At 48.8% G+C, this 19,032-nt stretch overlaps 2 protein-coding genes across 5 annotated transcripts; one reads left to right on the top strand and one right to left on the bottom strand.

Moving 5' to 3' along the window:
- Positions 1-37: 37 nt before the first annotated feature.
- cep57 (centrosomal protein 57) lies at positions 38-5,595 on the bottom strand. Of its 3 annotated transcripts, none has more exons than XM_018748753.2 (11): positions 5,519-5,595; positions 3,898-4,042; positions 3,138-3,305; positions 2,933-3,054; positions 2,724-2,840; positions 2,434-2,511; positions 2,146-2,244; positions 1,554-1,634; positions 1,227-1,468; positions 934-1,078; positions 38-854 (listed from the first exon to the last, which is right to left on the bottom strand). In XM_018748753.2, the coding sequence occupies exons 2-11, from the start codon at positions 4,019-4,021 to the stop codon at positions 651-653; spliced, it is 1,380 nt and encodes a 459-aa protein (XP_018604269.2). In that variant the 5' UTR covers positions 4,022-4,042; positions 5,519-5,595; the 3' UTR covers positions 38-650. The 3 variants fall into 3 exon arrangements, with proteins under 3 accessions (XP_018604269.2, XP_018604267.2, XP_029111119.1); XM_018748751.2 differs by lacking the exon at positions 5,519-5,595 and adding an exon at positions 4,644-4,814; XM_029255286.1 differs by lacking the exon at positions 5,519-5,595 and adding an exon at positions 4,644-4,814 and having other exon boundaries at positions 1,554-1,631.
- A 48-nt stretch (positions 5,596-5,643) lies between these two features.
- LOC108932393 (protein FAM76B-like) lies at positions 5,644-13,246 on the top strand. 2 transcript variants are annotated; one of them, XM_018748755.2, is made up of 10 exons: positions 5,644-5,749; positions 7,212-7,276; positions 7,988-8,042; positions 8,225-8,380; positions 8,471-8,667; positions 9,527-9,574; positions 9,981-10,058; positions 10,645-10,780; positions 10,871-10,972; positions 11,919-13,246. In XM_018748755.2, exons 1-10 carry the CDS (start codon positions 5,663-5,665, stop codon positions 12,006-12,008), a joined length of 1,014 nt encoding a protein of 337 aa, XP_018604271.1. In that variant the 5' UTR covers positions 5,644-5,662; the 3' UTR covers positions 12,009-13,246. The 2 variants fall into 2 exon arrangements, with proteins under 2 accessions (XP_018604271.1, XP_018604270.1); XM_018748754.2 differs by having other exon boundaries at positions 8,174-8,380.
- The last annotated feature ends 5,786 nt before the right edge of the window (positions 13,247-19,032 follow it).

Here is a 19,032-nt window from a genome sequence, read left to right as displayed (position 1 = left end):
GTGAAAAATAAATATTTTATTAAACTTTTGTCTGCATTATTCAAAGTAGACAGGTAATTTAAAATCAAGCTAGGAACATAGCCATGTTAAAGCACACAAGTGTCTGTGACATCTGCCACACGAGAACGCATTTCCTCGGCGTGCACACAGGTGAGGATTTGTATTTACAAAAACACATCAACCCCCCTCTTTCCACAAATCTCTGCCAATAGGAACTAGCAAGGGTTCAGCTTCCACCTTCTAAATCAGGACATACTTCCCAGCTAGCCCAGGCTTCCCCAAACCCTGTCCTGGAGAGGTACAGCACTGTGCTCCTGCAAGCAGTTCAAATCACACCTTGGACATGGCATTACAGCTTGGAAAAGATCCACAGCAGGGAAAGCAATGCATGACGGCAGTCCAGAAGCTCCCCAACAGACGCCTCAGCAGTTCTGAAGCCGTTTGTCTCTTCGAGGTGAACTGACTACACAATTAGATGGTAACCAAAAAACCCTGGATGTGGCTACTCCCTTATTGGAAACCAGTCACCCCTGAGGAAAAATTAAGGCTTGTCTTTAATTTCTGTGCACATAATGTGGTTAGAGGTCCATGAGGCCACTGAAAGGCAGCAGGTGAAGGATGAAGTGACCATAAGCTCTCGGAGGCCCCCCTCAGTGGTCCCAGCTGATCTGGTCATTCCGCAGCGAAGTTTGGAGGCTCTGCATGTCCCTCAGCAGCTGTAGGCTGTCCCTACTACGGTCCCCTGGTTTCACCTTGACCGGCCCAGCAGCCCGACCCCGCGTTCTCACAGTGGTGGTCACTTTGACCTCGCTTGCTCGCCGGCCTTGCCTCGACTCCTTCTTCAGCTTCGCCACCTGAGGGAAGGTGAAAGACGGTAAAAGGACAATGCCTCGTAGTGTTGTTGGCTGACCTCCCCGCAACGAAGGCACAGACCTGCATCTGGTGCCGCCGAACCTTAGCGATTTGGTCCCCTTTGCTCTCCATCCTCTTCACCAGAGCCTCAAGCTCCCGCTCCAGATCCTGCCGGATCCGATCTGAGCGGGACTCCTGAATCTGCTTGACCAGCTCCTGGTGCTCGCTGTCAAAGCGCTCACGTGTGAGACTCTTCCACCACAATGCACTTTGCAGTAAAGTGGTCAGATTGCCTAAACTCCCTGAGAAATTTGTAATGCAAAGGATTTCGCTGTACCTTCCATCATACCGTAGTAAAAACCGACAGGACTCACAAGCTCATCTGGCCGAACTCGTCTTGAAGAGCTAGCAGTAGCTCGGAAAGCTCTTCGCTACAGCATGAAGATGACGACGAGCCCGAGTTGCTGCTGGAGCGGTGGGACGTGGCCTTGCAGGAGCGCGTGGCCAGTGGTGTTTCGCTGAGCACGCGCTCGTTGCACAGCTGCCGGTTGTGCTGCTTCATGAGGTGCAGCACATGCTGGACGTTCGCACGCACGGAGTGGCTCGTACCTGTAGACTAAACAAAGGACGAAGCTGGTTCACTTTAGTGTCTCAAAAGTAAGTGTTCAGTAAAATGAGGAACACATCGGAACCTCACTCACCGTTCCTGCCACAAAAGGCACGTCACCCAGACGCAGCCTGTAGTGGGGTTGCGTGTGAGACTGATGCTGCCGTGAAGGCTTCTGGGTAAAACCAAAACAAAATGTTTAATTCCAATGAATTCTATGTAGTGTTATCAGCCCACACACCTTATTCACCGCGGTGACTTACACGGCTAGATACGCTACTTACACTGGGTCACTCATCCATACATCAGTGGAACGAACACACACACACAGACACACAGTCATTCATATGCTATGGGGGAACCTAAACAGCATGTCTTTGGACTGTGGGAGGAAACCCACACAGACTGAGCAGTCATCGAGCCCATGTCCTCTCGCACCACCCAGGTGCTGTGAGACAGCAGTGCTACTCGTTGTGCCACTGTGCCACCCTCAAAACAGATGTTATACTCCCCCCCCAAAAGTGACTGTTATATTTGCATACAAGGTGACCACTGACCATGCCATCACTTTTTACACATAAAAGCAAGACTGCACAGTACCGTAAAGTAACACTTGTATAAAATGAAGTCTAAGCCACACAGTTAACTAAAAAATTGAAGAATGGTTTCAGTGTGCTGTGCCCTACCTTCGCAGATGGACGTGCTTTCTTGCCTTTTGAGCTCTTGTGTGGAAAGGGCGACACTGACTGCAGTAGGATGCGGTTGGCTTCGAGGCCTGTCTGTAACTGAGGAAGCAACAAATTTAATTCCTTCAATTACCTAGTTGGGCGGCCTTTTTCCCCAAAAATGTAAGATTTGCCCTGACAATGGACCTGGGAAATTCAGTAGACAGCGTGAGGTAATGAAACCATCGAGGATCTCTCTTCCAACTGCACTGGGCCATCTGGCCATGGAGAGGTGGGAAGGAACGTTACCTGGGCAGCTTTCTCCTGGATCAGCTTCCTCTGGTGCTCCTCCTCACGCAGCTTCAACTCCAACTGCTGGATCTTGCTCTGATCCAACAAGAAAGCGACTGAAAGGCTGTGCCTTTTCGATTCAGTAGGAACCGTGACCCATCAAAAGCTTTAACCAGAGTCCTGACCTTAGAACTTCCACTGGACAATTTCTTTAAATACCACAAATACCCAACTATTGAGAAAATCTTGACAAGTATAAGAGCACTGGCTTCCCAGAGCTAAATGAGCACTGAAACATGTCATCCTACCTCTGCCAAATTTTGAGTTTTGGTCAGCTTCAAGTACTCCCGCTCCAACAGGTCCAGCTTTTCTAACTTGACCTGAACTTCTGCATGATCGGCTGATTTTTCTTTTTCCAGTGACACCTTGGAGAAAAAAGTGAACGTCGAGAGTAACCAATTCTTTTGGATACTTTTTAAAGCGATTCGGTGCCCTGATGCTGTAGCTTCACAATCACCTGCTCTTTTAGAACAGCAGTTCTCTCAGACTCTGCGTTGCGCACCATCTTCCTCATGTACTCCAGCTGTTTCTCCAACAGGTGGCAGCGGGACTCTGTTGCAGCCAGCTGCTCGGTCAGCTCTAGGACAGCGGGAGAAGAGGACCAGTGAGCCGGGGAGGCCAGACTGAGGCAGCTCTAACAGAGACAGAGGGTGATGACCCACCTCGGTTGCGCACGCTCCCCCCGTTGGCAGCGTCCCTCTCGGCCTCCAGCGTTCTACTATAACGTGCGGTTTCCTTGGAGAGACGCCTCAGGTTCTCCTCTGCCTCAGCTCGCTCCTGCTCCAGCCGTCTTATCTTCTCCTGCAGGTTCCTCAGCGCTGACAGGATGGCTGTGCAGGGCCATATGGTTGCCAGGAGCAATGACAGGTCACTAAAGCAGATGACTAATGGAATGCCTTGCCTAGTTACAGATTAAGTTGATGACAGACAACTCCTCATGAGGAAAATGTCACTCTGTCTGGGAAGGTAGGGCACAGCATAGACCAACAAAGAGGGCAAGAAGCTTCTAGCTAAAATGCAGTACTGAATCCTGGTAGGTTCAGCTGATACCACAACGTGTGGCTCGACAGCACATTTCATATCAACAGGCTCAGCATGTTTGGCACACAGAGCACCTGCCTCTGAGAGTCAGTTCACTGTGGTGTCGCATGTCAGCAGCCGTTACCATGGAGAGCAACCAAAGGCCAAGAGTAACCCCTGCACAAGGAGCCAGCAGCTCTGATACTTTGGCAGGTTAACAGACAGGCTTGTGTGTGAGAATTCTTATGCATCATGCATTCCTTCCTGCTTATCATGATATTTATTTTTTAAAAGAAAGAAAAAGGTCAGCGTGAACCGAAATGCATTATAATGATCAAGACTGGTTTCTTTATTAAGCCAATGTGAACGATGCAGGTAAGCTGTAGCGTGATGACACAGTACCTGCACTGCTGCTCTCTGGGTACGCCTTGGCAGGTTTGCTGGAGGACCGACGCTGCAAGGAATTGAGGAACGGCCGGTCCAACGGATAGTCGGAGTAAGAGGGAAGGGACGCGTTGTCGGACATCACCGGTCCTTCCCGGAAGTCCTGCGAGATGGACACGATGACGGTGTGTAACATGGAAGCATCCAATCCCCCCAACATACAGCAACACCCACAAACTGGAGCCCTGCTCAGTGGGACTGTGGGTAACACTTGAGAATGAGAACCGAATGGTACTTAATTCCTCTTTCAGTGACAGATTCAGGTCCACAGAAAAGACAACAGAACGTGTGTGTGTGTGTGTGTGTTTCTATGAAACCAAACAACCAACCCAAGGTTATTACAGTAAAGATGAAAAATACCAGGCAATAATTACTTAACACTGCATAAGGGAAGACGTACAACAGAAATAAATATGCTTTATTTGTTTAAAGTGGTAACAAGTTTAACTTAAGATCATCATGTCCTCCTACCGGCTCGTATCCCAACACAGGAACTTAAAATATGTGCAGAACTTAGCAAAGATGTGTTGATGTGAACCGAGTCAGATGTTACTTTTTCACTCTATTAACTATTTTACTGAAAACAATAATAATAATGAAATAGTCCTACGGCTACGTTATAATTATGAATCAGTCAGAGATGGGCGGTAACACGTTACCTCAGAAACTAACTAAGCAGTTCAGTTGTTGTGCAAGTTAATTACCTTTAAACCAGAACCTCCTGCAGCTGTTTTGGACATTTTCTCCTTTAAATGTCACGACGTTCCTACTGCCCGTGTTTCCGAGACGAAGCTCATGTTTCAATAAACGGACGTTTGTTTATTAAAAGCTCCCCCAAACTGCGAAACCCGCGAGACGGAAATACGAACAGAATATGAGCGGGCAAAAAGGCAACGTGTTGCGTCATTGCGTCACGTAAAGTAGGTGTGACCAATAACGTGATCACGTAAATTTGGAGGCACCCCTCTGCGCTCAGGCTTCACGTTCACAGAATGGGAGAGAATGCGTGGACACGTAGGGGGCGGTGCTAATTTACGACGTGACGTCACATCGACGGAAAGTGTGGCGGAGGATATCGCAAGAGTTGCGAGAAAAACTGTCCGCAGTAACAATAGGTTTAAATGATAGATGCCTCTTTCCATGCATAATAAGTATGAAAGTGAAAATATGTCTCCCAAGTCCATATACCTATATTCTGCGTCAAAAAAGTACTAAACTTGTGTGGAATTACACGTGACGTAGTTATGGTTACAACTCAGTTATCAGTATAAATTTTCTGTCGTTAAGCGCACGATCATGAATTATGATCACATGAGGGAAAAAAAAGTTGCGAGTAAAGACTGACTTCACAGAAGCAATACAAAGGCCACTACAAGGAGGGAACTTGCAACGTTAATTTGACAGCGTTAGCGGCGCTCAACCGACGCGTCGCGAGCTCCCACCCACCGGGCCGCGGGCGCGCGCATCCGGTCTGAATGATGACGCAAAAAAGAGAGAAAAAAGAGAGAAAAGAAAAGACGGGGCAAAGACGGATGATCCCCGAACAACTTTAAACTTCGGGAGCGTCTCATGGATTTACCTGCGGCGGCTGTCGGACGTCATCGGCGCGTGTCGCTCAGCGTGTGAGGAGGAGCGCGCAGCGCGTGTGTTTTGTCTCTCGGTGCCGCGGAGCCGCGTCCCTCCCCGTCTTTTTGTTGTCGTCTGCGTGGCGGTGGCGGTGGCGATGGCGAGCACGGCCCTGTACGCGTGCACCAAGTGCAACCAGCGGTTCCCCTTCGAGGAGCTCTCGCAGGGCCAGCAGCTGTGCAAGGTGCGACACCGACACCCACGCCACGTGCGCTCGACCCACGTGTGCGGTGCCGGCGCGGGGACCGTGTGCAGAAACAAGGGGGGTTGGGGTTGAGATTGGGGTCGGGATCGAAGATGAGAATAGGAGTAGATAGAGGTGGGGATGGAAACGAAACGGAGGATGAGATTGGTGATGAAGATGGGATTGAGGATGAGGATGCGCTGCTGGAGATGGGAGGTGGTGGGGGATAGGAATGAAAATGGGACTGAGGTTGAGACCAGAGATGAGATGGGTTTGAGATGAAGATGGGATTGAGGATGAGTAGGAGATGGGGAAAGGGACTGAAGAAGGGATTGGAGATGGGGGTAGGGGATAGGAATGAAAATGGGACTGAGGTTGAGACCAGAGGGATGGGGATGGGTTCGAGATGAAGATGGGACTGAGGATCATCACGATGAGGGTGGGCTGGAGATGGGAGGTAGGGGATAGGAATGAAAATGGGACTGAGGTTGAGACCAGAGATGGGGATGGGTTCGAGATGAAGATGGGACTGAGGATCATCACGATGAGGGTGGGCTGGAGATGGGAGGTAGGGGATAGGAATGAAAATGGGACTGAGGTTGAGACCAGAGATGGGGATGGGTTCGAGATGAAGATGGGATTGAGGATGAGTAGGAGATGGGGAAAGGGACTGAAGAAGGGATTGGAGATGGGGGTAGGGGATAGGAATGAAAATGGGACTGAGGTTGAGACCAGAGGGATGGGGATGGGTTCGAGATGAAGATGGGACTGAGGATCATCACGATGAGGGTGGGCTGGAGATGGGAGGTAGGGGATAGGAATGAAAATGGGACTGAGGTTGAGACCAGAGATGGGGATGGGTTCAAGATGAAGATGGGATTGAGGATGAGTAGGAGATGGGGAAAGGGAAAGGGACTGAAGAAGGATTGGAGATGGGGGTAGGGGATAGGAATGAAAATGGGACTGAGGTTGAGACCAGAGATGGAGATGGGTTCAAGATGAAGATGGGACTGAGGATCATCAGGATGAGGATGGGCTGGAGATGGGAGGTAGGGGATAGGAATGAAAATGTCACTGAGGATGAGACCAGAGATGGGCTTGAGGAAGAAGATTGGACTGGAGACAGTGGCTTGGAATAGCGCTGTGGTTGGCGCTCCGGGCTGGAAGAGCCCTGAGGATGGCAGTGTTATGGGGTGGCTATGGACCATCTCCTTTACTTTAAGCACTTGAGCACCTCCAGGAAGAGCAGTTTATGATGTGAGAACATGAACCGATATGATGACCGATATGATAATCTTCTGTCTTCACTCTCTGAAATTATCATTGTACCATAAACATCACACTGTGAACACGGCAGTGTGTGTTTGGGAGTTTTCTTCCGTGTAATTTATTGTGACCTTGGCCATGGCTTCCTCACTATTATTATTATTTAATAACCGTGGATATCATTTCATTTTGACAGGAATGTCGGATAGCGCATCCCATAGTAAAGTGCACGTATTGCAGGTCGGAGTTCCAACAGGAAAGGTGAGTTTCTGAGCAAAAACAGAGTACAAACCACAGTATGTCTCTAAACGCTGTCAATATACCATAAACACACATGGTTAATGTTCATAAATGACTACAGGATGCAGTAAGTACTAAAACCCATGGTTGTCTTAGATGTCCCAGGTTTAATTCTGTACTTCACTATTAGTTCATAATAATGTCCTTTTAAAATATCCGGTAGTGGGACACTACTAAAAATGCCACTTTTGATTGTAATTTAATATTACGTTGTCACACTTGTGTGAATTCATTAAGTGTACTTTATACTCATTCCTTATGTGTATTAATATTAACCGCAGCTTTTTAAATTTGTATTCTCCTCCCATCTGTGCGCAGTTAATGGATAGGCTGACTTGTGGATAATTGCTGGCCGTTGCCCTGTGCACTGTAGAAAATTTAATATTAAGGAAATGAACAATAAGTAAAACGGAGTGATGACAACCCACTTGTGGTGGTTGTAGTACAAGAGTAACTCTTACTCTTTTGCTCTGATCACTCATTGTTTGACACTTTTTCTCCATTTGGTTTTTGTTCTCCTCCTATATGTCACACCAGAATTTCCAGTTCTTTTGCTTCCATGTTGCGCAGCGGAAAATAATTTATCGCATTCGACGCTCCCCCGTGTCAATAATTTCCATGCCACCGTAATCTAAGCTTCTCTTAAGATGCTGCTGCTTTTTCTCCACCCAGCAAAACGCACACAATCTGTAAGAAGTGCGCTCACAACGTCAAGCAGTTTGGTACGGTAAGTTTTACCTTACTTGATTTTCCCCGAACTACATTTGCATTGAAATGTATTAATTTTCTCCAAAGTGACGACGTGCTGCTCAGAGTGAAGAGAAGTGCAGGGCGACCGCGTTCTCTCCTGTCGTACAGAGCGAGGCCCTGACCCGTGTTTTGTGTCCTTCGTTTGGCCCGTCTGCGCAGCCCAAGCCGTGCCAGTACTGCAGCGTCATCGCCGCCTTCATCGGCAGCAAGTGCCAGCGCTGCGCCAACTCGGAGAAGAAGTACGGGCCACCGCAGATGTGCGAGCAGTGCAGGCAACCGTGTGCTTTCGACCGCAAGGAGGAGGGAAGGCGGAAGGTACGGGGATCGGGGCTCAGCCTGGAAGCGGGTAGCGCGTGTGTATGCGTGAGGCTCATGCCGTGTCCCCACACACCCCCCCCGGCACAGGTGGATGGGAAACTGCTGTGTTGGCTGTGCACCCTCTCGTACCGGCGCGTCCTGCAGAAGGCAAAGGAGCAGCGCAAAAGCCTCGGCTCCTCCCACTCGAGCTCCTCGTCCATGAGCGAGAAGGAGCGTCGCGGAAAACGCCACCACCATCATCACCATCAGCAGCAGCAGCAGCAGCACGGGAGCTCACAGCACAAGTGCGCAGCTCTCCGACTCTCGCTTTCCGTACAGGTTCCACCAAACCAGAATGACCCTGGTGATGTTTTTACAGCGTGTATTTAAGTTACGGGGGACGCAGCGGCACAGTGGGTTTGGCACCTGCCCACTGTGTGGCGGGTCTGGGGTTCGAGTCCTGCTTGGGGTGCCTTGCAGTGGACTGGCATCCCGTCCAGGGTGTGTCCCCCTCCCTCTTCAGCCTTGCGGCCTGTGTTGCCGGGTTATGCTCCAGCTTGCTGCGACCCCACTCAGGACAAGGGGCTGTAGACATTGGTTTGTTGGGTGGTATTTAAGTTGCTCATGTAAGTAATTCCTGAAGTACAGCTTGTTCCACAAGTGAGTACGATATAGTGTTCAGTAAATGTGGACATTCCACTCTGCGCAAAGACCAGCAAACCGTCACCGTACAGATGCTCCTCGACTTACGATTTTTCAGACTTTACGATGGTGAGCTGGCGATAGACATGGAATAGGAACCATGCTTAGAATTTTTTTTTTTTTTCCCCCCCTCGGTCCCCCCCCGGGCAAGCGATACGTGGAGTCATACCCTCTTGCGATTCTGGGCAACGGCAGCAATCTCCAACTCCCAGTGTGTCATGCAGAGGTGTATATTTTAAGTGTATTAAATGCATTTTCGACTTCCGATGGGTTGCGGGGAACGTAACCCCATTGTAAGTCGGGGACCACCTGTATTTTTCCAGATCAAATCTGAAAGGGACCGGTGCTCCCTGCTGCGCCGCTGTGCAGAACACTTGTTTTGTATGGTGTTTGCGGTTTTGTTTTTGCAATGTAAAGCTTTGCGAGCATTGATGTAATGTTAGTGTAACATTTGTGTTGCAGGCTGAACAACCTTAGTCCAGATCAGGAACAGGGACTGTGGAAGCAGGGGTGAGGAGCGGCATCACAGCACCATGCGCTGAGCACACAGTCATTTCTGCTTTTGCTCCATTTACATGTATTCATTTTTTTCTCCAAAGCGACCTACATCTCATAGAAAATACAACGTGTTCATCACAATAGCAGAAGGAGACACTTAGATGCAGACGTGTGATTCTTATGTAATTTAGTTTGTTTCTTTCCACCATATGAACCAACGTCCATCACACAAGTAGCTGCAGGAAGGTTTATCCGTTGTTCAGCAGTTATGATCTCAAAGTTACGGAGCGTGAACATTTACACATTACATGAACTTAGATCGTGGGAGACACGAGTCCATTCATTTCATGTGAGAAGTTTTCAGACGAGGGCCCATAACTGTGAGCTGGAGCTTCACCTTGGATTTCTCCCCCTGCAGTTACACGTCGTCCTCGGTGCAGAACGAAACCCCGAAGAAAAGGGCGAAACAGGAGCCGAAGCCATGCAACGGGGACAGGTGCGGTGCGTTGCTTTTAGAGCGCAGGTGGCAGAGTAACTGTTTACAACGTGCTTTTATACCCTTTGCTTCGCAGATGCGTTTGTTCAGTGAGACATGCAGGTGGTCCGCAACTTACAATATATGCGAATTTCAGACTTTCAGACTCCCGATAGTCATCTCATTGACAGTATTATTATATTATATTATATTATATTTGATCCCCGACCGCTCCATCCGCCGTGCCATACCACGGACTGGTCACGCTGCCACAAGGAACCATGTTTCACCATGTTTCTTATGGACTCCGCCAGTGTCTCTATCAGCAACTGCCCTTTATTTATAAAAATGTTGTTTTATTTATAGAACGTTTTGTTTGCACTTCCATTCAAGTTGCTTTTTGTTTACAACGAGAAGCAGGTGAAAAAGTGAGTGCTGCGGTGGTGCAGAAAAGAAAAGGCAGAAGAAATCAGATTTAGAAATGAAAGCAAAGATAATCATGCAGTATGAAAATATAACAGTGGGTTTAGGGGGTGGGATTAGAACCCACGGTCTTCTGCTCGCGTTAGATTCACGTTACCTTGCCTCCCTACATGTGCCATTGCAGTAGTTCCATCGGTCAGTCGGTAGACTCGGGAGGAACGGACAACTTTGTCCTCATCAGCCAGCTGAAGGAGGAAGTGATGTCGCTGAAGAGGCTGCTGCAGCAGCGAGACCAGGCCATACTGGAGAAGGAGAGGAAGGTACGGCATTGCGTCGGGGAGCGCCCCAAGAACCAGCCGGTAGCGTTGGGTCACGCGGGACCTGATGGGGTCCCTCCGTGTCTCTCCCAGCTTACAGAGCTGAAGGCAGACTTCCAGTACCAGGAGACCAACATGAGGCTGAAGATGAACAACATGGAGAAGGCCCACAAGGAGGCCATGGAGCTGCAGCAGGTCAGTGAGGCGTCATTCGCCGTTCAGGTGTTGCCACCCCTGCTAGCGATCACATCATCGGGTTTCTTCTTCAGTTGGAAACTCGGGTCTTTTCTCCAGCTTCCCGGTTTAGGGTTCACTCCCCGAATTCTTTCCCACTTTCACGAGTGTCAAACTGAAATCTTTTCCACCTTCACTGAGCCCCATAAAGTACTTAGAAAGTGCCAGAAATAATAAACTTCCACAAAAAATAACTTTCACGTGATTGCAATCAATCCTTAACATAAAAATAAATCAGTTGTGAACGAAATAAACAGCAAAATTCCAAACGTCATCAAATCGCAAACACAAATTCCATACAACCTGTGTTTGACGAAATGTCAGGTTGGTATTTTCAGATGTATGTAAATAGTAACTTATAACAAACACTTAAATACATGTGAGTAGTTCCTGCAGCACTGTGGCAGCTCCTGGGCTGTGACCCGCATTCGAACCCACATCCAAACTCGGTGTGTGTGAGGTTTGCATGGGTTTTCTCCAGGTGCTCTGCTTTACTCCCGTTGTGCCTCAATTCCTTGTAGTGTGTGTGTGTTTTAACCTTAATTTTGCCATCTGTTTAAAATGAATGGAATATTGACACTTTTCTCTGAAGTGATTTACAGTGTTGCTCTTTTGCAATTATTGACCCATTCATACAGCTGGGTAATTTCACTGGTGCAATTTAGAGTAAATACTTTGCTCAGGGGTACTACAGCTGGAGGTGGGATTCGATCCTGCAACCCTCAGGTCTACAAAGGCAGCAGCTCGAGCCGCTCACTACTCTAGGCTCACGATAAGCGCCACCCCTGAAGCGTCTTTGAGGAAGCAAAGATGTCCGTCGTCTGTGGGACCGGTTACCATGGTATCGTGGATATTTATGACAGTGGTTTGTGCACAAAAGAAGTTTCTCTTCTGCATTTTCCCGCAGGCCAAGAACCGGGAGCTCCTCAAGCAGGTGGCGGCTCTTTCCAAAGGGAGGAAGGCCGAGAAGACGGGAGGCGCGTTCCTGTCGGCCTGATGGCGCGCAGACCTCCCACCCCAGCCCCGGCACGTGGACACGCGCTTCTGTCGCGCGTACTTTGTAATTTAAAATACCTTAATTCAGGAACTCGGGTTAAACGGCTCGTTCTTCTCTTGACAAAGACACTTGAGCGAATGCACATTATCTCTCTCTCACACACACACACAGAGCGCGCTTCTTGTAAACAAACCGTGGCAATATAATAGTGTCTTTGAGTTACTAGGCCGAGTTTCCGTAGGAGAGCCAAAAGGGACGGAGCACTGCGGAGTTGCTGCCTTCATGAAGGACAGCATTTTAAAGTGTTTTTTTTTTTTTTTTTTTTATTAACTTCCTGTTGTCTGCCTTTTGTAAATGTGCTGAGAAGTTAAATTTGTATTTGTGATAAAACTGCCGCCAAGGGGCTCCTCGCTGGTTCTGCTTCCAGCTGTGAAATAAGCGGGACCTTGTCCGGGCACCGAGCGCCCTTCCCTGGCCACGCCCCCGACCACGCCCCTCCAGCCCCAGACCACGCCCCGCCCCACCCGCACATCGAACAGGAAAGTTGCGCAATATGAGGAACGCGAACTTATTGACTTTACATGTTGATGCCGTTCGAAAAATCGCGTGTTCTTGTTCTGTACCTTAGTCACCCTTCTTTTTACCCACTTGTAGACGCCGGCCTGAGTACTTCGTGTCACGGGTCCGAGCGGCTGTATTTATGCATTGACCGCGGCCGTGGAGCCGGAGCTTTTCTCCGACTGCCTGAGCTGAGCGGGTGGTGGTTCCCTCCGCCCGGCTTGTGCCTTAAAGTGGCCCGGCAAGTGACGTCCCGGTCGGGCGCAGAGGAGCGGGCCGAAGCTGCTCAGACCGCGGCGCGGGGGGGGGCGGAGGGGAGGCGTCGGGGTCCTTAGCAGCGCATCTCACCGCACCGTCCGGCCCGCGGAGCCTCCAGCCGCCCCGGTTCTTCTTCCCACGTCGTGTCTCCGCTCCGCACCGGGACACCGCGCCGGGCTGCTCTCGCGTACTGTATTTTATAGGCGTAACCTTTTCTAAATGTGATGTAAAGAGATCCTTTTTTTATATACAGTGATGGCTTTTGTGTATTTAAAACAAATTTGTAATTTCTTACTCGAGCACAAGCAGCACACAAAGAAAGTGCGGAGGAGGTGCAGGGAGAAACACACACGTCGTGTGTTTGTCGTGCTCGTTCTGGTGCTCACATTGGACGTGTGTGGAATATTAAACGTGGTCAATTACCTGCTTTTTACCTCTTTGTGTCAGGCGTCTGAGTGCGAGCGTGGGAAGAACGAGGGTCACGATTTACTATAATTACACCAATTCCCCGCGTGTGTGTCTTGGTTGTTTACAGCATCATCACCGATGAGCAGCGTCCACCACCGTTCGAATCCCCTCGTGCTGCACATCGCTACAAAGGAAATTTTGAGTCTGCTAACAAGAAAAGTGTCTTTTTTGCGTGTGTCGCCGCTACCCTAATGAGTCCCAGTCGCTTCTTCGTAAGCTGTACAGTTGTCTGTTCTCCCTGAAGGCTGCGGAAAATGTGCTGTAAACACAGGCAGAGATTTAACGAAGAACGCAGATTTAATTAGAGGAGCACGCGGAGGTTTGAGCGCGTGCCCGCCTGCAGGAGGCGCTTCGATGTTTTCCCACATTTGGCCACAAGGTGTCACCGCAGCCAAACGCGCTTAGTCCTTTCCCTCCCCCCTCTGATACTGAAGTATTTTTCTGTTTATTGCACAATCATTTCAGACGTGGAAATGTGCTTATTTTAGAAGTGCCTGTTGAGTTTTTCCGTATTCAGTCCGTGATGTCGATTCCCCCCCCTTGTGTGTTTCTACACAAATATGTTGGCTGCTTCCCTGTCTGTTTTGGTGGGTAGTGAGGTGTCTGCTGTCACTCCACTGTACCTCAGTAAGTCCACTTCTGCAGAACTTTATAGCTCAGGCACCTTAAACCTTGTGCAGTTTCCTAATTATTCATCCATCCATCCATGTCTCTATCTTAACCGCTGCCCCACCTACTGGCAGTGAGCAGATCCTCATTGTTCTTTTCCTCAGAACCAGCAGAAGTGCCTCTTCCATTCTGCGGAAAGAACCAGATTTTTATGTGTTATCATAGAGTATTTTGTTTGTTTTATAGCCTCATGGGGGAGAGGAGTCAACTCGAGCTGTTACTGGAGCTTGAGAAATGGACTAAAGGACTGGATAGAATAGGATGGCACGTCCTTAATCCTTGCAGGGAAATGCACACACGCAAAACCTCAACGCCACCCTTGAGGTGACAATAGGGAGCACAGTTATACTCAACAAAATAACAAAATCGGCATTTACAGGTTACTGTTACACTAGACAATAAATACAGTGTGATGTTATTACACTGTGGGAAGGGGTGCGGTGGCGCAGTGGGTTGGACCGCAGTCCTGCTCTCCGGTGGGTCTGGGGTTCAAGTCCCGCTTGGGGTGCCTTGCGGCGGACTGGCGTCCCGTCCTGGGTGTGTCCCCTTCCCCCTCTGGCCTTATGCCCTGTGTTGCCGGGTAGGCTCCGGTTCCCCGTGACCCCGTAAGGGACAAGCGGTTCTGAAAATATGTGTGTGTGTGTGTGTGTGATGTTATTACTTATTTCAGGTTGACTTAAAATTAGAGACACGCCTCACCCGTAAACATTCATGCTGATTTAACAGATTTTTTTTTTTTGTTTTGGCCCTATGTGACACATGAGAGGGGTTCAGGGTTCACGGTCCACGGTCCAGTTCGGACGCGCCAGTGTTTGTGGCGCCACCTGCTGGCCGTCAGCGGAGGAACCCGGAGAAACGCGGCAGCTGTGAACTTTCCCCCACTTTCCCCGCGTGCGCTTCTCCCCTTTATTGCAGTAAAAAGACGTAATTCCCCCCCACACACACACGCGCGCGCACATTGCTCAGTTGAGAAAATAAACAACTCGTGACTCAAAAATTTAATCGATACAAACATTGAGGATACACAAGTCAACAACGGATGTGACCACATGAGTTTGCGCTTTCAGTTTCTCCCACAGAGTCTCTCGAGGAGTTCAGTATTAAAGCCGATTAATTATTTTTTGAAAAATAAACGCAGCTCGCAGTGTCACGCGGTCCTTCTGTAGCGCGCTTTCTGCTCCGTCCGACGGCTGCCGCACGGGGGCGCTCGTCTCTCATTTACTGTGGGCAACCGGCGGTCAAGTCTGCCGCTTGGCGAGCGGGGGGGTCCGCATAAATTTCTGTGCAGAACGAAGCCCGGAGGTGTCGCAGATTGTGCCGAAAAACACGCAAGCACGGAAAGATTACGGCGAGAGCGAGCGTCTCCCCCGCCCCCCTCCGATAGCGCAATGGGCGCGTGCGTGAACGTGGGTGCTGCGGCTGTGGGAGAGAAAGTTGCTTTCGGGGACGTTGTTTTATCTCTAGGTTCTGAGCCTGGCTGCGGTTTCGAGAGACTATTATTAAAGAGTTTACGTGGGTTTTCCCACAGGTGCTCTGGTTTCCTCCCACATGAATTAGTGTAAAAGTATGTTGCAGTGTTTCAGGGAGGGAATAACTGTTCTTTTACTTTGTTTTCACAGTTTGGGAGGGTCCTCCTGCAGGCCTGAGAATTCACTCTTCGTGTTTTGTTTTTTTCTCAAATCTTTTCTGCTTCCCTTTGTCTGCGTGAAGGAGCCACTCTGGCCAAACCCTCCTCCTCCGTCAGCCCCGGCCCCAAGTGGGATCGAAGCCCATGGGCAAACTGCTGCATCAGCACAATTTTCGCATGCGCTGCGGGCCGGAGCGGCCTGCAGTCGCTCTGTGTGTGTGTGTGTGGATGTGTGTGTGAACTGCTGGCTGGTGGTGCGGCACAAAAAAAACAGAAGTGCGAGCCTAGATGTGGAATCATTTACCGTTCCTCACTTTCCACATTAGACACACTTTCTGAGAAAAAAATCTGATTCTGTTCCCGTTAGAGATGCAAACACACACAGACACCAGCAAATAACTTGCACCTCACGTGTGTTTTAGTCCCGTCCTGTTGGCCCTTTCAGTGTTCTCACATGTTCTTGTAGGAAGAAGGAAATATATTTTTCTCACGCTGTGTTGCTGAAATACACACACACACACGTTTTCAGAACCGCTTGTCCCATACAGGGTCACGGGGAACCAGAGCCAACCCGGTAACACAGGGCGTAAGGCTGGAGGGGGAGGGGACACACCCAGGACGGGACGCCAGTCCGCCGCAAGGCACCCCAAGCAGGGCTCGAACCCCAGACCCACCGGAGAGCAGGACTGCGGTCCAACCCACTGCGCCACCGCACCCCCTGTTGCTGAAATATTGTACATAATATTTGGTAGGAAATTAATTAACATTATTATTGTTAACAAGTATTTATGAGATACCTTTGTGTAATATAACTTACAGTGGTAGATACAGTAAAATTCCCTACGGTCATCTATGCAGCAGAGCGATTTCTCTTTCTCACACACACAGAGTCACCAGTGCACCTGAAACACATCTTTGGACTGTGGGCAGAAACCAGAGCGCCCAGAGGAAACCCACATGAATGCAGGGGGTATCATGCACACTTCACACAGACTGAGCTGGATTTGAAATTTGAACCTCTGTCCAAATAGACAGCTCAGGAGATGCAGGGCACCAGCGCTACTTGCTGCGTAACAGTTCCTCCAGCGCTGGAGAATCTTGCTGATAGACATGGCTGTGCAGGCCAACAGTTACAGCAGGGATCTGATTCTGTGTTTGTGTCCTTGGCCTGGATCGGCCCCGGGTTCGACCTGACGTGTCCCCTCACAGGGGTCCCAGGGAAAGGAATCGCTGTGATGTCCTCACCAAAGTTGCTGGAATCGCTGGTGTGAATCCATGAACCCAGCAGGATGTTGCGTCTCCAGTGCTTTATGAGGACAGCAGGAGGCACAGTGGTTAAGGCTTCGGACCTCAGACCAGAAGGTTACCAGCTCCAGCTACAGTCCTTCCCATTATACCCTCAATAACTTTGCATTTTCGGAACATGCAGCTTCCCGAAGGGCCGAGGGGTAGAACTGTGAGTTATTATAAGTGCTTGATCGCAAGTGCTTGACCGCAAGTGCCTGACCGCAGTGCTTCCCGACCTCGTGGTCCTCTCCCTCGCCCCTCAGCCAGGCAGAAACCCAAGGACTCCACTGACCACGAGCTCCTTCATGTGACTCTCTAATCTCTATTGATAAGATTAACTCCAACATCTTAGTGCTTTTTTCGGGGAACTTCAGGCCAAAACCGCCTTTCATTTTTGGCCAAACTGGCTCTTGGCACCTCAGCCCCACCCACTAAACCCCCCCCCCCCCCCCCTTTAATTTCTCTTGATTGTTATTATCTAACATGACTGTTAAACCTAACAGGGATGAAAGGAGACCCCTCAGGTGAGAGGCAGGCCAGAGAACACTGTCCTTCATATGGTGATGAGTTCTAACAGATGGTGAAGTGTTTAGACTTCCTTGTTTGTACCCTTTGGCCCTGATGAGAACACTGAGCTCTGGAACAGAGGTTCATTTCCCCACCTTTAACCGTGGCGTCATCCAGCTGTTGCAAAGTACAAACTAGCTGCCAGAGCAGGTTAGTTAGTTAGTGCAGGTTACCAAGGGTTAGAGTAGATTGCCATGGGTTAGATTAGATTATCATGGGTTAGAGTAGGTAACCAAGGGTTAGAGTAGATTACCAGGGGTTAGAGTAGGTTATCATGGGTTAAAGTTGGTTACCATGGATTAGAGTAGGTTACCATGAGTTAGAGTAAGTTACCATGGGTTAGCTACAGGTTAGAGTAGGTTAGTATGGGGTAAAGTAAGTTACCATGGGTTAGAGTAGATTGCCATGGGTTAGAGTAGATTATCATGGGTTATAGTAGGTTACCATGGGTTAGAGCAGATTACCATGGATTAGAGTAGGTTACCGTGGGTTAGAGTAGGTTACCATGGTTTAGAGTAAGTTACCATGGGTTAGCTACAGGTTAGAGTAGGTTAGTATGGGGTAAAGTAAATTACCATGGGTTATAATAGGTTACCATGCGTTAGAGTAGGTTACCATGGATTAGAGTAGGTTACCGTGGGTTAGAGTAGGTTACCATGGTTTAGAGTAAGTTACCATGGGTTAGCTACAGGTTAGAGTAGGTTAGTATGGGGTAAAGTAAATTACCATGGGTTATAATAGGTTACCATGCGTTAGAGTAGGTTACCATGGATTAGAGTAGGTTACCGTGGGTTAGAGTAGGTTACCATGGTTTAGAGTAAGTTACCATGGGTTAGCTACAGGTTAGAGTAGGTTAGTATGGGGTAAAGTAAGTTACCATGGGTTATAATAGGTTACCATGGGTTAGAGTAGGTTACCATGGTTTAGAGTAAGTTACCATGGGTTAGCTACAGGTTAGAGTAGGTTAGTATGGGGTAAAGTAAATTACCATGGGTTATAATAGGTTACCATGCGTTAGAGTAGGTTACCATGGATTAGAGTAGGTTACCGTGGGTTAGAGTAGGTTACCATGGTTTAGAGTAAGTTACCATGGGTTAGCTACAGGTTAGAGTAGGTTAGTATGGGGTAAAGTAAATTACCATGGGTTATAATAGGTTACCATGCGTTAGAGTAGGTTACCATGGATTAGAGTAGGTTACCGTGGGTTAGAGTAGGTTACCATGGTTTAGAGTAAGTTACCATGGGTTAGCTACAGGTTAGAGTAGGTTAGTATGGGGTAAAGTAAATTACCATGGGTTATAATAGGTTACCATGCGTTAGAGTAGGTTACCATGGATTAGAGTAGGTTACCGTGGGTTAGAGTAGGTTACCATGGTTTAGAGTAAGTTACCATGGGTTAGCTACAGGTTAGAGTAGGTTAGTATGGGGTAAAGTAAGTTACCATGGGTTATAATAGGTTACCATGGGTTAGAGTAGGTTACCATGGTTTAGAGTAAGTTACCATGGGTTAGCTACAGGTTAGAGTAGGTTAGTATGGGGTAAAGTAAATTACCATGGGTTATAATAGGTTACCATGCGTTAGAGTAGGTT

Source organism: Scleropages formosus, chromosome 10 (assembly GCF_900964775.1).
Source record: "Scleropages formosus chromosome 10, fSclFor1.1, whole genome shotgun sequence".
NCBI classification, from domain to species: domain Eukaryota; kingdom Metazoa; phylum Chordata; class Actinopteri; order Osteoglossiformes; family Osteoglossidae; genus Scleropages; species Scleropages formosus.
Note: the sequence above shows the minus strand (reverse complement) of the source record. Positions and strands in the feature narration are given on the sequence as shown.

Excerpts from the sequence above, each read along its gene's own strand:
- cep57 (XM_018748751.2), bottom strand. The coding sequence starts at position 4,679 with ATGTCCAAAACAGCTGCAGGAGGTTCTGGTTTAAAG. Across the intron at positions 3,055-3,137 it reads GGGGAGCGTGCGCAACCGAG|AGCTGACCGAGCAGCTGGCT; the intron begins GTGGGTCATCAC and ends CCGCTGTCCTAG. Across the intron at positions 1,635-2,145 it reads AAGCACGTCCATCTGCGAAG|AAGCCTTCACGGCAGCATCA; the intron begins GTAGGGCACAGC and ends GGTTTTACCCAG.
- LOC108932393 (XM_018748754.2), top strand. The coding sequence starts at position 5,663 with ATGGCGAGCACGGCCCTGTACGCGTGCACCAAGTGCAACCAGCGGTTC. Across the intron at positions 7,277-7,987 it reads TCGGAGTTCCAACAGGAAAG|CAAAACGCACACAATCTGTA; the intron begins GTGAGTTTCTGA and ends TTCTCCACCCAG. Across the intron at positions 10,781-10,870 it reads TACTGGAGAAGGAGAGGAAG|CTTACAGAGCTGAAGGCAGA; the intron begins GTACGGCATTGC and ends TGTCTCTCCCAG.